This window comes from Pleurodeles waltl, chromosome 2_1 (assembly GCF_031143425.1).
Source record: "Pleurodeles waltl isolate 20211129_DDA chromosome 2_1, aPleWal1.hap1.20221129, whole genome shotgun sequence".
In the NCBI taxonomy this organism is placed as follows: Eukaryota; Metazoa; Chordata; class Amphibia; order Caudata; family Salamandridae; genus Pleurodeles; species Pleurodeles waltl.
This window is the reverse complement of record NC_090438.1, coordinates 34,026,342-34,039,347: the sequence shown is the minus strand read 5'-3', so window position 1 is coordinate 34,039,347 and position 13,006 is coordinate 34,026,342. Positions and strand designations below refer to the sequence as shown.

The following is a 13,006-nucleotide window of genomic DNA, read 5'->3' as shown; positions in this document are numbered from 1 at the left end:
AGATGTGAGCATAAGACTTGTATATGTGTGTCAACAGGATACATTTGTATATGTTAAAGGCCTGGTAATATTAGGTCCTGCAGATAGATGTGCTATGCTGCCAAGCTAGACCTAAAAGTGAAGTGAAGTATTTTTTCATTTTAGAGTGTTTTCTTTTATGCATCTGTTGCTTGATTTGCATGGCGGTTCTTTTAATGGTTCTGATCTTTCTCTGGTCTTCCTTTGACTCCGCGCTGGTTGGTCCTTGGCTCGGTTCAGCACCAGCACTTTTTCAGAAGGGGTGCAGTGCCTTTAATTGAGAGGACCAGCACTTCTCAGTAGCAATCAGGTACTCTGGGGTAGAGAGTACTTACACTTTTATATTGCCACTTCTAGCACTTATTCTTGGGCAATATCTCTTCTCTAGTCTGTTTAGTTTCAGATTCTGTTCCAGTGTCAGAGCCTCACTTTGGATGTCTTTATTGACCACATGTATTAATATAAATCTATAGGAAGACTCTACCTCTAATACAACTAAGGAGATGGTCCCCCCTCTGCATGGGTGCCGTGTCACTAAAACTCTTAATGTTGTGAATGTCGCCCCCACAGACCTACCACATGTCACAGCCATGACACGAGCAAGAGAATCCATGTTCTTGTGCTTTTCTGCCCAAGAACATTTTGAAGAAATAGTCCAGAGAATTAGGCTAAAATCCTACCAGGGGGAGGATTAAAAAAATAATGCTTGTAAAATAATCTGACACTCCAGCATCTGTCCCAGTAGCCAGGAGTGTTGCATCTTGGCAGCTGCACCAAATACAAGTACGCGAGCCACCAGAGCACTAGACTCTCCGCAGTTGTTTGTGTGCAGAAGAAATGGTGTCTACCAGAATGATTGTGCAAGGGCAAGACCTCCTGTTGCACGTACCGTGAGAGGATGTTTTGTTGGTCATCACAGTTCCACTGCCACTGGACATTCTAGCAGAATTCCTGTGCCAGAAAATCAAATCCAACTGCTCGTTCTGCTGCCTTTTTGGTGTTAAGGTAGGTGGTAGGTCACCACCAGGGGTAGGAGAACCCTTGCATCACTGTGGAAGTTTACAGTTTGTTATTCGTGCATTCACCCTTGTCCATCTATTTACAGACCTGCCAATCTCTATTGCCTGCTCTCGTGGGGAATCTCCAGCCTCGTCTGCTTCCAGGGAGTTTTGATGTTGTCTCTCCCTTCAGACTCCAGGTGAGTTAACCTCTGTGATATCTGATGGAGAAGGAAACTTAGCTAATGACACCAGATGTCAAACTTAGCAGTAACCCTTTTAAGGCAAGAAATAAATGTTCTTCTTTCAAAGATTTGTTCTCTCAGTGGGTCATGTACATTGAGGGTTATCACTACAACAATGGACCAGTGAGAAGATCTCATTGTTCTGTAGGTTCTAACACCTTCTATTATGTGTCTAGTAATTCTGTCAAAAAAGTCACTGTTGTTGACTGCATCCTGTTAGTGAATGGGGTGTGGCTACTATGCGGTGAGGTACAACAGGTGGTAAATAAGGTGCATGGCACCCAGTGGTGTAAATTCTGTGGAGTGTTTGGGGTGTGACACCCCCCCCCCCAAACAAACACATTCCTGGCTTGGTAGTTTGGACTGGGGGCCATGAGTCCGGTCTCCTATTTCTGTTTTGGTTTTTCTCTTTGGTAGCAATAAATAAAAGGCAAAACTGTGACCTTTTTATGTAAATGAGAGAGTCTGAGATGAATCTGGTGGCTGAATTTCAAAATAGGAAATCATATAACCTGAAAACAATACGGTTTCACTACTTATCCAAACTGTGTGATCCTAGGCAAACATTTTATTTCATAGAGCTTCCTTTTCTTTATTCTCACGTATGAGCACACTTTTGAATACTTATACTTGAGTTCAGGTTGTGCACTGTAAAAGTACCTCTTATATTTGATTATATAGTTTGTAATGTTGTTTCACCTTGATGATAATCTAGGCCATGTTTACGGTTTGCATGACTTCTGACACCTCTTAGGTCACCAATGGCATTGTCATTGTGTGGCAAGCCATGAATGTTTCTAAAAACAATATCCCTTTTAATAAATGTCTGTCTATGCAGTGATATAATCTGATGTACTAAGGTGAAACGCTTCCACATGTTAAGGAAATATACTATTTTTAAGAGATTGTATCATATTTTTAGATCATGTTTGTTGTATGATATACATGCTAAACGTTTTCATGGCTCATTCATGGACTCTTGGAGCCAAATCAGACCCACGGCTCAGCTCTGGCTCTGCCCACACTACTAATGTGCCTGCTTGCCCTCCTCTGTGGCTCGGGCTTCGTACATGGGTCATCAGTCATTTGATAACATGATTTGTAAAAGGCAATGACTAGAAACATGCAAACCTGCCCTCAGGCACTGACTTGACACACTACCATCAAGGCGTCTTGTAGCAGAGACGCAGAAGAGTGCGTGGAGTGGTAAAACATTTTTTTTTAAAAGGGATACCAGGGCAGGGACTCTGGGCCATTGTGTTTTACGAGACTGTAGTCATGATTTCCCAGTACGCACTACCAGCCCCAGGTGGAACGGGCGGGGCGTAGTTTCAGCGGGTGTGACACTCCTCAAATTCATTGTTGATTTGGCAGTGTGATCTGGGGGCCCTGAGTCAGGTCTGCTACATATGTGGCAGTTTTTTTTTTTTTTTTTGTCGTTCCCATTTCACTGAGGTTTTTAACTAGTTTTTTTGGATTGGGATATTAAATATATATAGTGACTGGTTTGCCAAAAGAGTAGCAAATCTGCCCCTTTGGAAGTACTCCTTGAATGGATGGAAACTTACTTTTTTTAATTCACAAACGTTGGCAGTAGTAGGCTTGGAAAGCTATGCCAGACTCTGGTTTCCAAGCATACTACTGACAATCAGACGCCCAAAAAGTGATGGGAAGAATGCTTGCAAGTAGTCTAACCAGTGGCAATTGCTCGGTGTAGCATTCTCGCCCATTGTTGTTTGCCCACTGTGCCACTTGGGATAGAGACCCACTGTAACGAAATGGGTTCTGACCATTTAATCCATCTGGATTTTTATTTCTTTTGGGCCACTTAGTTTTGGACTTTTTACTGTGGGTGAGCCTCACAACTGGTGGTTCACTCATAGTAAATGCATGATGTATAGATTGCTTGTGTTTACCACTCGTGTCCACCTTTTAAGATAAGGCAGCTGTGACGCAGCAAAGGTAAGGGGCCCTTGGCTGGTTACACATAAACACATGTGCACATGAGTGGGGCTGCGCATGTGAGGATACTGTCGTCCTCAGCCTGATAGCTGCACACCGGTCCATCAACATATCAAAATGGGGTGAAACGTGCCAGTATGGATTCTGCCAGTCCCAGGAAGCTACATGCACATCTTCTGGGTCATCCAGAATTGTCCCATTTCTCCAGCTCCTCTCGGTATCTAGAACTAGGCCTTCTGTGACCGCACAGGGCTGTGTTAACTGCGTTGCGCTCCAGTAGAAGGAACAACGGCCGCCCCACACAAAGGGAACAAGTAACATTGCTTCACTCAGCTTCTGAGAAGGAAGGGGCGGGGAAGAAAATCTGCAACCATTAATTAACTGTCACGCCAGGGTTGGGACTGCCCAAGGCCACACACCACTGAACAAAGGAGGTGGTGCAAACCTCTGGAGCTAAGACAGGAGGGGGCTCCCCTTTGAAGTTTTGATGGGAAAGGCCCTGGCAGTGATATCAGTGAGGGGTGGAGCTTAATCCCCCAGAGGAGATGTGACCAGTGGCTTTCAGATTGCATCATTTTGAATTGTCCTAATATGCTGTGCAGGAGGGTTGGGACAGGGATGGAGAGGTGATAGGGCACCCTGGGATTAGGGGTGCCTGGCTTCTAGAATTTTCTACCCCCACTTAAAAAGGGGAAGAAAGTGATTTTTGTTGGAGCTGAACAATGGAACTGGATGGTGGCAGCCATGGACAACAGTAAGGAGGAACCCCTGATGCCTTCTTCGACACCAGGACCGGGGAAGCTGGTCCCCCTTATAACCCAAAAGGCCCCGTTCGGAGAAGAACTGAACTTCTGCACCCAGGAGGAGAGACGCACCAGAGGGGAAAAGGGAGAAAGGCTGTCACAGGGAGCCAGTGGAACCAACTCCCTGCAAAGTGTGCCACTTAGAGGCCAGGATGCCTGAGAAAAAGGCTCCGGTTAGCGAGGGCTGACCACCAGGAAACAAATGAGCCCATTTGATGGCCCCAGGATGGCCGGGCCACCACTAACAGGGTAAAAGTGAGTGTAGGGGTGTTGCCGAAGTGCAGCAGGTCCCCCCACAAGGGAAGTTACCGAAGGCACTGACTTTAATTTGAAAGGGTCAAAGAAATTGGGACCACCCTAAGCGGTTCATGCATTTTCAAGGACTCCAGGCTGGAGCTTGTGTGGGACACTGTGGCTGCAGTCTATGTGGCTTACGTTTGTTTAAGACAGACACGTGGTTATGTTTCAACAATGCTTTAATTAAACAGGTTCTTCACAGTGCTTTGCTTAGCGTTGTTGTATTGCTGACTGTAATGGTTATTCCTGAGAGACTGCAGTGCGTTATCTCTCATAAAGGTGTGCGGATGGATATTGGTTACTGTAGTCCGTGATGGAATGACATAATATGACTTGTGACTCTGGCCTTTTGGTGTGATAACGTTGACCTGATGTAAAGTGACACCCCCTATATGGTTATGTGCTGTATTATACATTTGGGGTCTGGGAGTTTAGGGCCATGATCATTTAGGGGTTAAATTTAATGTTGCCAAAGGTATTTCCACCAGGCGTATGTACTTTTGTAAATCACTGCATAGTATTGTGTGTGCAATAAATGTACTTTTCCTTTTCTAATGAGAAAGCACAGACTGGACCATTGTTTATTGAGTGTTATTATTGCCTGCGAATGGTGATTACTAGGCCACACCACCTCCCCTGAGTAGGTCTTTTCAGCTGCTCTGCAACGCTACCCTCAGAGAGTCAAGCGCTACAATGGGGTGCTTGGTTCCCAGTGAGGGGGTGAATGTGGACCCATTACTTGTACAGGCCACACAACTAATCACCCATTTCCTAACCTAATGCAAATCAGTATTGACCGTGTTCCTTATGGACACAGTCCATCCCAAACTTTAATTTCACCCCTACACTCTGCAGTCAACTGCTTTTGTAGTTAGGAAATTTTAGATCCTGAACTTCATTGACTAGGCTACGCCCCTGATAGAGCCATGTGATATCAACCTCCTTTGCTGCACAAATGGGTAAAGGATGAGGTTTAAGTTGATAGCGAGGTTGGATGCAGGATATGAGGGTGGTCACCCCGCTCTGGATCAGTGATCTGCTGGTGTTTTCCTGCAATGGTCGTGATGCGGTTGACCCTGATGTGTTTGCATCAGACACAGTTGAGTTGTGTCTATATGGCTTGGTGCACCACTTGTCCGCTGCTCTTTCTGGTTGGTTGTCGACTATCGTCTGCTTTAAAGAGCCTCTGGAATAGTATGAATGGTGATTTGTACTTTTTATGGGGAGCGAATGGCTGCTTGTACAAGCCACTTGAGGATGGCTGTGGTAAGTGTGGGCTTATGTGTAGGTCTGGTGACTTAATTTTTTGCGCACCTTACGCAGTAAACAATTGCAAACATGACTCGTGGATTTATGGTGTTTTAATACTCCAAATTATTGTGGCTGCCCTGCCCTGAAACACCTAGCTAATGCTCTATGTTTAGATGAAATCCAGCCTCACTTTAGTGTTCTTATCTGTACATGGCTGCTCGTGAGTTCTTCTGGGATTTTTATGTTGCCACTTCTTCAGTTTCCCTCTTCTTCGGTGTCCCTACCCTTCCTTTCCAGGTGCGGGTCCCTTCATGGCCTCGTCCTCTTCCATGAAGTTGTCACATACGTGCCACTGCTTCTGGCTTTGCTGGGGAACCCGCTGCTCTTGGCGAAGGCCTTCTGTGCCGGTGAGTAGACCACCCTGTATCCTTCTTTAATGTTGGTTTTATAACGCACGCCAATGCCCAAGGGTGTCCTGGTGCTGGGGAATCATGGAGCTTACAGTGTTAAGTAGGGAAGGAAGAAGAGGACTGAGCTAAGATTGGGTAGTAAAGAGCCAAGTCTTTGAGTCCTTTCTAAACCTAAGCCGGGTGGTCTGTGATTTTAGGTACAGAGGGAGGCTGTTCCAGAGATGGGCGGTGCCACCTATGAAGCTCCTGCCACCCCATTTTTCCAGGTTGCACCGAGGAATGATAATGTTTTTAGCTGAGATGGAGTGTAAAGTCCTTGAAGGCTTGTACCATGGAAGGTTTCTAAAACAATATTCAGGTCCAAGGCCATGTAAGGCCTTGAAAGAGATGCATATTTATGGGGAGCCAGTGCAGTTTGTGTATGGCCTGGGAAGCTGACTGGAACTTTGGAATCTCAAGCAGCATCCGGCCAGCTGCCTTCTGCAGTGTCTGCAGTTTTCTTTGCGTCTTTGTTGGATGTTAAGATAGAGGTCATTGCAGTAGTCGATTTTTTTGATAGGACTAAGGTAATGACCTTATGGATCCTTGCCCCGTCTAGGCTCTTCACGCACTAGGTCGCTTCGAAGAAGGCTTCCTCCTGGGCGAAGGGTGGGATGTGACCGAGTTTGTATTTTCTCCATGACAGTCACCGCCATTCTGAGGAAGAAAACTGGGAGTTACACCGCCAGCGAAAGGCTCCGCAAGAGGAAGGTCCGTGCACGCTTCCTGAAAATCACCCTCACCTTCACGGCCTGGTAATTATCCTGACTACGGTGAGAGAAGTGTGAGGGAAGGTCTTTCTCACAGACTGTGTGACAGGTATGGGGAGCTCCTACTGTCCTGAGCAGGGGGTTCTCATGGCCTTGGCAGGGTATTGGTTAGTCTGCTGTAGAGTGATGAGTTACAGAATGCCATGTCTACACCTCCCTAGGTTCGGACTTGGACAAGCTGAGAGAGTTCCCAGCTGAATGTTACAATCAAAGCTGGTTTTGTTTATATGGGAGGGTAATGCTTTTTGGGTAATGCGGCCCTGACGTACCAATACAGAATTTAGGGCCTGACTTAGATCTCAGCGGACGGGTTACCCCGTCACAACGATGAAGGATATCCCATCTGCCGACATGTAAATCCCATAGGAAAGAATGGGATTTAGATTTCAGCAATGGGATATCCTTCATCGTTGTGAGGAAGTAACCCGTCCGCTGAGTTCTGAATTAGACCCTTAGTGTCCTTTTGTTACACTTGCTTGAGGGCGGATCCATTCTCCTAACACCACCGCGGAGCATGGGGCGAGATCACTCCTTGCGCGGTGCAACAAGCGCAGCTACTGCCCAACATCCCAGCTTTTTGCTTCCAGTTTGATATGAGCTGCCAAGGAAGGGCTGTTAAAGGGTACTGCCTGGGGGGAGGTACCAGAAGGAGGGCAGTAAACACATTTTGTTGTGTTGTGTGTTGAGGAACAAACCTGCACTGAGCCACTGGTTCCAGTCATTTCTACCCATCTAGAGTGCCGGAAAGGGTCATTGTGGACCAGCTCACGGCGGTCATCGCGTTACTCAGTTCTGGTAACTATATTGAGGTTCTGGGATCACAACTCCACCAAAATGATACCACACCTGTTTTCTTATGGGGTCCATTGCACGGCTGAGTTTACCTTGAGGCCACTCTGCTCCAACACATACATCTGGGTCAGGCTTGAATCACAGGAAGTATGCAAATATTAATCGACCTGGATAGGGAGACCGGGGCAATGTTCACCCCACTTGCCCTTTCGAGGAAGACCAGTTACCTTTACGTGGACCGCCCTTTTCTTCACTGGACCAGACCAGACTCTTCGCCTTGGGAGCCCGTCCACACTCTTGACTCCCTACAAGGTTTCCCTTTGAAGTCCAGTGGAGGCAAAAAGTGACGGGGAATAGTTTGTTGAGACTTCCCTTATTGATCTTGGAAGCCACACGGGGGTTGTCGCTGAGGCCGCTTGCTAGTAAGAATGAGGCTTGTGTATGGACAGCTAACTGTTGGTACACTTTGAGCTTAGAACTGCACTATTAGAATCCCAGCATTTCCCCTGATGGTCTTTTGCTGAGCTGTACTGACTATGCTGTGCCTACAAATCTTAAATACGTTTGCAACTTCTGAAGGTCGAAGTCCAGAGGACTCTTCCTGTCTGGAGCTGTGTTGCGGCTAGTCTGACTTTGTGTGAGCTAGACTGAGCTGACTGCCAGGGGTAGCCCTGCAACTCCTCGACATATCAATGGCTGTGCTGGGGGCCCTCCCTGGTGCTTCCCCTTGGAGCTTGCTGCTGAACACACAAGTCCCGATTAGTTTATGGCACTGGATAGATGTGTGACCTTAGAAGGACAGGAAGCTAGGACACTGCAGGGACACTCCTGTGAGATGTGCCTGGTTGAGTACAGGATGAGAGAAAGAGACTGATGCCTGTCTTGTGCCAGGGGATTGGTCATTTGGCAACCAGTCTGAAAACCGTAGTTCAGTCTTCACCCACTTTGCCACCTACACCTCAAAGTTTCTCACACTTGTTAAAAAACCCATCTAGCCACTAATAATTTTGATCGCGGCACAAACTTGTTTGCTCAGGGGTATCAGTTTAACGGTCCACTTGTAATCAGGCCCTTAATGGTTCATGTGTAGGAATAGTTTTCTTTTAACAAGCTTGGTTTGGCCTTGTGTTATTTATTATTTGAGAGGCACTGGTATCTGAGCTGTTGTGTGCTTGGAACAGCTCCTCCTTACCAACAGGTGTAGTCTTGAGCTCAGTCCATGCTACTGACATCTAACGTAAGACCACATATTAGTACAAGGTGATACTCAGTGGATAATCATAACACCAACCTAACCACGACCCGTCCGATGCCAGTCTTGGTCTATCGGCCTCCACTAAGGTTTGGAAGGAGATGCTTTTTCAAACTGAACCCAGACAGATCTGAGATCTTGCCTCTGATTACTAAAATCAACCCATGGGAGAATAAACTTTGGCTCTCCTCCATGGGTTCTTGCCCCCTCCACTGTGGGAGTAAGTCATCCAGGGGCTGTGATTGAGTTAAGTGTGGAGTTTGATCAAGTCAGTGTATTGGTGCTGAAATCCCCCTTGTTCAGCCATTGGGCACTGAAACAAATCCTCCCTGTCTCTCCTTTTCTCATTTGGTTCCTGTGAGAGATGCCGTCATGAGTTGTGAAACTCCATCTATTTAGGACTTCCCAAAAATGCATCTGTTCATTGCAAGCTTTGCAGACTGTCATGTGAGATGGATTTTCAATGGGGGACCATTTTAAGGCGTGAGGCTGAGTTCTCTTCTTGCGCCTCTGTTGTGCTTCGGTTCTCCAGTTGACCACTGCAGACCCCTCGTGTTGGCCTCCCGCAGATTACCATGTAATTTCACAATGGCAAAACCTGTTACATTCTTACGCACGGTTTCACCAATAGTGCACAGAGCGACCATAGGACCTTCTCTCAAAACAGGTCACTCCTAGATTGCTCACTCAAGTTTGCCAACTTCCTCTAGTTGCTTCTCACCCTGGGAACACTCCAGGCCTTCCTTGCCAGTCTCTCCTCCTGCTGGGCCAGGCACACCCCTTACATCTCTCAGAAGGCACAAAGGCTTCTAGGCTCTTTAGGCAGGTCCTCGGCTCCTCCGGCAGAATGCAGTGGCTTGTGGTGATGCCCCCTCACCTGTGGGAGACTGTCAGGTAGACACCAGCCCTGGTTACACAGCAGCTCTTGGAGTACTCTGCACCCCCTTGGCCAAAAACAACCTTGGACTAGAACAAAATTGGGGGGTGGGGGGTTTGGATGCCACTTTTCCACATACTCCCAGACAGGAGAGGTCTTAAACTTCAGAACTGGGTTTAGACTAGTTCTCTTTCAAGTGTCCTTCTTGGACTGCTCTGTAGACACAGGATCTATGGAAGGTGACCCTTTTCACAGCAGGCAGCACGGGGGCTGTTTCCTAGCAGTAACTCCCACAACATGAGCACATTTAAGCGTGAGCTGTCTTCACCTGCCTGCCTGAGCTTTCCTGAAGGAGGAATTGGGGATAGACAAAAGGGCAGGCCTGGCGCTGAAACTTTGTCACCTTGAACAACTGAAACTCCAGTCCCATTCTTTAACTCTACCATCCACCAAATGGCTGTGATAAGGCAGAACTAATCAGCAGCCCGTTACCAGCAGCCTTCATTGAATTTCCAAAGGTAGCAGTCTCACCCTCGTTACGTCTGTGTTTGGGGAAGTTGACTTCACCGCCCATCTTGTGTCACGCTAAGCCAGGGGCACCCAGAAGCTTCAGTACTCAAACACTAAGGCCTGATTTAGAGTTTGGGGTCGGGTCACTCCGTCACAAACGTGACAGGTATCCCATCCGCTGTATTACGATTCCCATAGGAGATCATGGGATCGTAAAAAGATGTCGATCATGTTTGTGACAGAGTAACCTCCTTTGCCAAACTCTAAATGAGGCCCAGAATCCTCCCACCATACATGTTTCGCAGACTCAAAGTACATGCACACAGACTCAGCATGCACACGGGATGTCTGCGGAAGGTGTTGGTTCTGCCATAACCGTGAACCTTTACTGGAGAGGGATCAAAGGACCATGCTTTCTTTGATACAGATAAGAGTCTGGTCACAATATACACTGAAAAAAGCAAAGTTTGAAGTGTCATTGTAGTTAGGTATTGAAATAAAATAAGAACTAATGCTTAAAAGCCAAAATAAACCTCTGTAATTCACTATAGTTTACAATCACGTGCACCCCAGCTTATGCCCTCCTGTATTACATCACTCATGACATGCTAAATGACATCATTGATGACGTCACAAATGACATCCGTGATAACACCAGAGTCAAACACTCCGTACTCTGTGTGGTTTGAGAGCCTGGAAATAGCGTAAACCCTCGAAGTGTGTAACTGTGTATTTTAAAAGTGATATGACGCACTTTTTTACAAATCAGGAATGTTTAGGGTGGAAGATGCCCTCCATGTTATAGAAGGTAAAGACTGAGCGCACCTGGTGTGTTTGAGAGTAGGTTGTGGCTTGAAGCCAAAGCCTGTCTGTCAGAAAGGCCAAGGCTGCTGTTGACGGTACATTACCACCAGTGGATATCTAGACACATACCCCTGTAACTAGTTGTAAGACAGTAGTATAGACAAATTCTGTAAGTTCTGCATATTTATTTCCAGAGCATCAGTAAATATTTTGAGGCATTGCAGATTATTGAATAATGTAGAATGCAGGGGTGTTAGCTGCAGGATTGCTCCCACGGTAAAATTGTTGCACTCACACTTCATGCATTACTGCTGCGGGGCTATATTACTGCTTTTGTTTTAAAACATTTTTTTTTATTATTCGGGAGATCGCCTGTTAGCGCGACTCTGAATACTGTCATTTAAAATTTCGCTGTTTTTTAATTTCTTCTTTGCACTTTGAGGGCTTATTAATTGTTTGGGGGCATCCTCTGAAGAGCGGAGGCTTGTAATAAGCGGGATTACTTGTTGGCAGCGGTGCGTTAAACCACACAGCTGGGGGGGGGGGTTTAAGCACCATCTTGGTCAGCATTCTGGTGTTTTTGGAAGCTGGCCATAAAAGTGGGGGTGCTGCGCTGCCGGGCAAAGGGGGTGTGCTAAAGGGAAGCCTGTCCGCACAGGGACAAGGGGACCCCTGGTCCTTTCAGGTCAGTCCCCACTTTTTACACAAAACGTGATCTTATGAGCCTGCACCCTGTTCCTCCCAAAGCCTGCTGTGGTTTCCTAAACCTGGAAAATTTGGACTCCAGATGTGGCCCTGTGATTTTTCACTCTTAACTTCACTATACCCACCCCTGCGGTACCAGTAAACCACTCTTTTCTCTTAACTGTAGGCTGCTGGTCAAGCATAAAATTGAAATGCATGATTTTATCGAGGAACTCAGGCCAGACGCAGTCTTTTTAACCGAAACGTGGCTCAGAGAGGACTCCTCCCTTGACATACTCCAGGCCATTCCGCAAGGTTAATGGATTGTCAGGCAAAATAGATGACTATTGAGGGTTGGGGTATTAGACCTGTCAGCCTTAGGGTGGTCTTCCCCCAACCTTTTTGCCTGCTTGCCTCCATTTTGTCTGGAGTTTTGCTCTTTTGGCCTTAGGAGTCTGTGCACTTTACCACTGCTAACCAGTGCTAAAGTGCATGTGCTCACTCCCATAAACATGGTTTGATTGGTATATATCTGATTGGCATATGTTATTTACATGTAAGTTTCTTGCAGAGTGGTATACCATATACCCAGTGCCCGTAAATTAAATGCTACCAGTGGTCCTGCAGCAGTTATTGTGCTACCCACTTAAGTGGCACCTTAAAACTTGTCCCAGGCCTGCCATTGTAGCCTGAAGGCAATGTCCCATTGACATTTAAAACCCCTTGCCAAGCCTTAAACTCCCCTTTTATTACATATAGATCACCCATAAGGTAGGCCCTAAATTGCCCATAGGGAAGGGTGCTGTGTAATTAAAAGGTAGGGCCTGTACTTTTTAGTTTTACATGCCCTAGTAGTGAAAAACTCCCAAATGTGTGTTCTCACTACTGAGAGGCCTATCCCTCCCATTGGGTAACATTGGGGGATCCTTATTAAAATTAACAAGTTGTAATTCCTAAACCAGAGGTGGTAGATACATCATGTTTGGTACCTTTGAACTTGTATTGATAAACCCTCTTTAGTGGTAAAGTCAGATTTATCATCGCAAGTTTGAAATGCCACTTTTAAAAAGTGCCTCTGTGCCTGTAACCTGCCTTTGGTTACATGACTGTGTGTAACTGACAGTTTGGACTTTGTGAATTCACCCCAGGCAGTCACACAATAGGGGGATTAGCAGAGCCTGAATGGGCCATTAACTGACTTGATTGGGGGGGGGGGGGGAGTCAGGACTAAGCACATCCCCACTTGCAGCTGAATAGGCTGGGCTCTGCCACCACACAATAGGCTTAACGACCC

The 13,006-nt window shown here is 46.5% G+C and overlaps 1 protein-coding gene across 1 annotated transcript in view; it reads left to right on the top strand.

Annotated features, from left to right (window-relative positions):
• The window catches only part of LOC138258267 (G-protein coupled receptor 143-like), a 97,255-nt gene that overhangs the window by 64,692 nt on the left and 19,557 nt on the right, over window positions 1–13,006 (top strand). Inside the window, exons 6-8 of the mRNA XM_069205929.1 lie at window positions 1,124–1,216; window positions 5,872–5,981; window positions 6,670–6,778. Of these exons, the coding sequence (XP_069062030.1) occupies window positions 1,124–1,216; window positions 5,872–5,981; window positions 6,670–6,778 (312 nt within the window). The remainder of the gene's footprint in view (window positions 1–1,123; window positions 1,217–5,871; window positions 5,982–6,669; window positions 6,779–13,006) is intronic.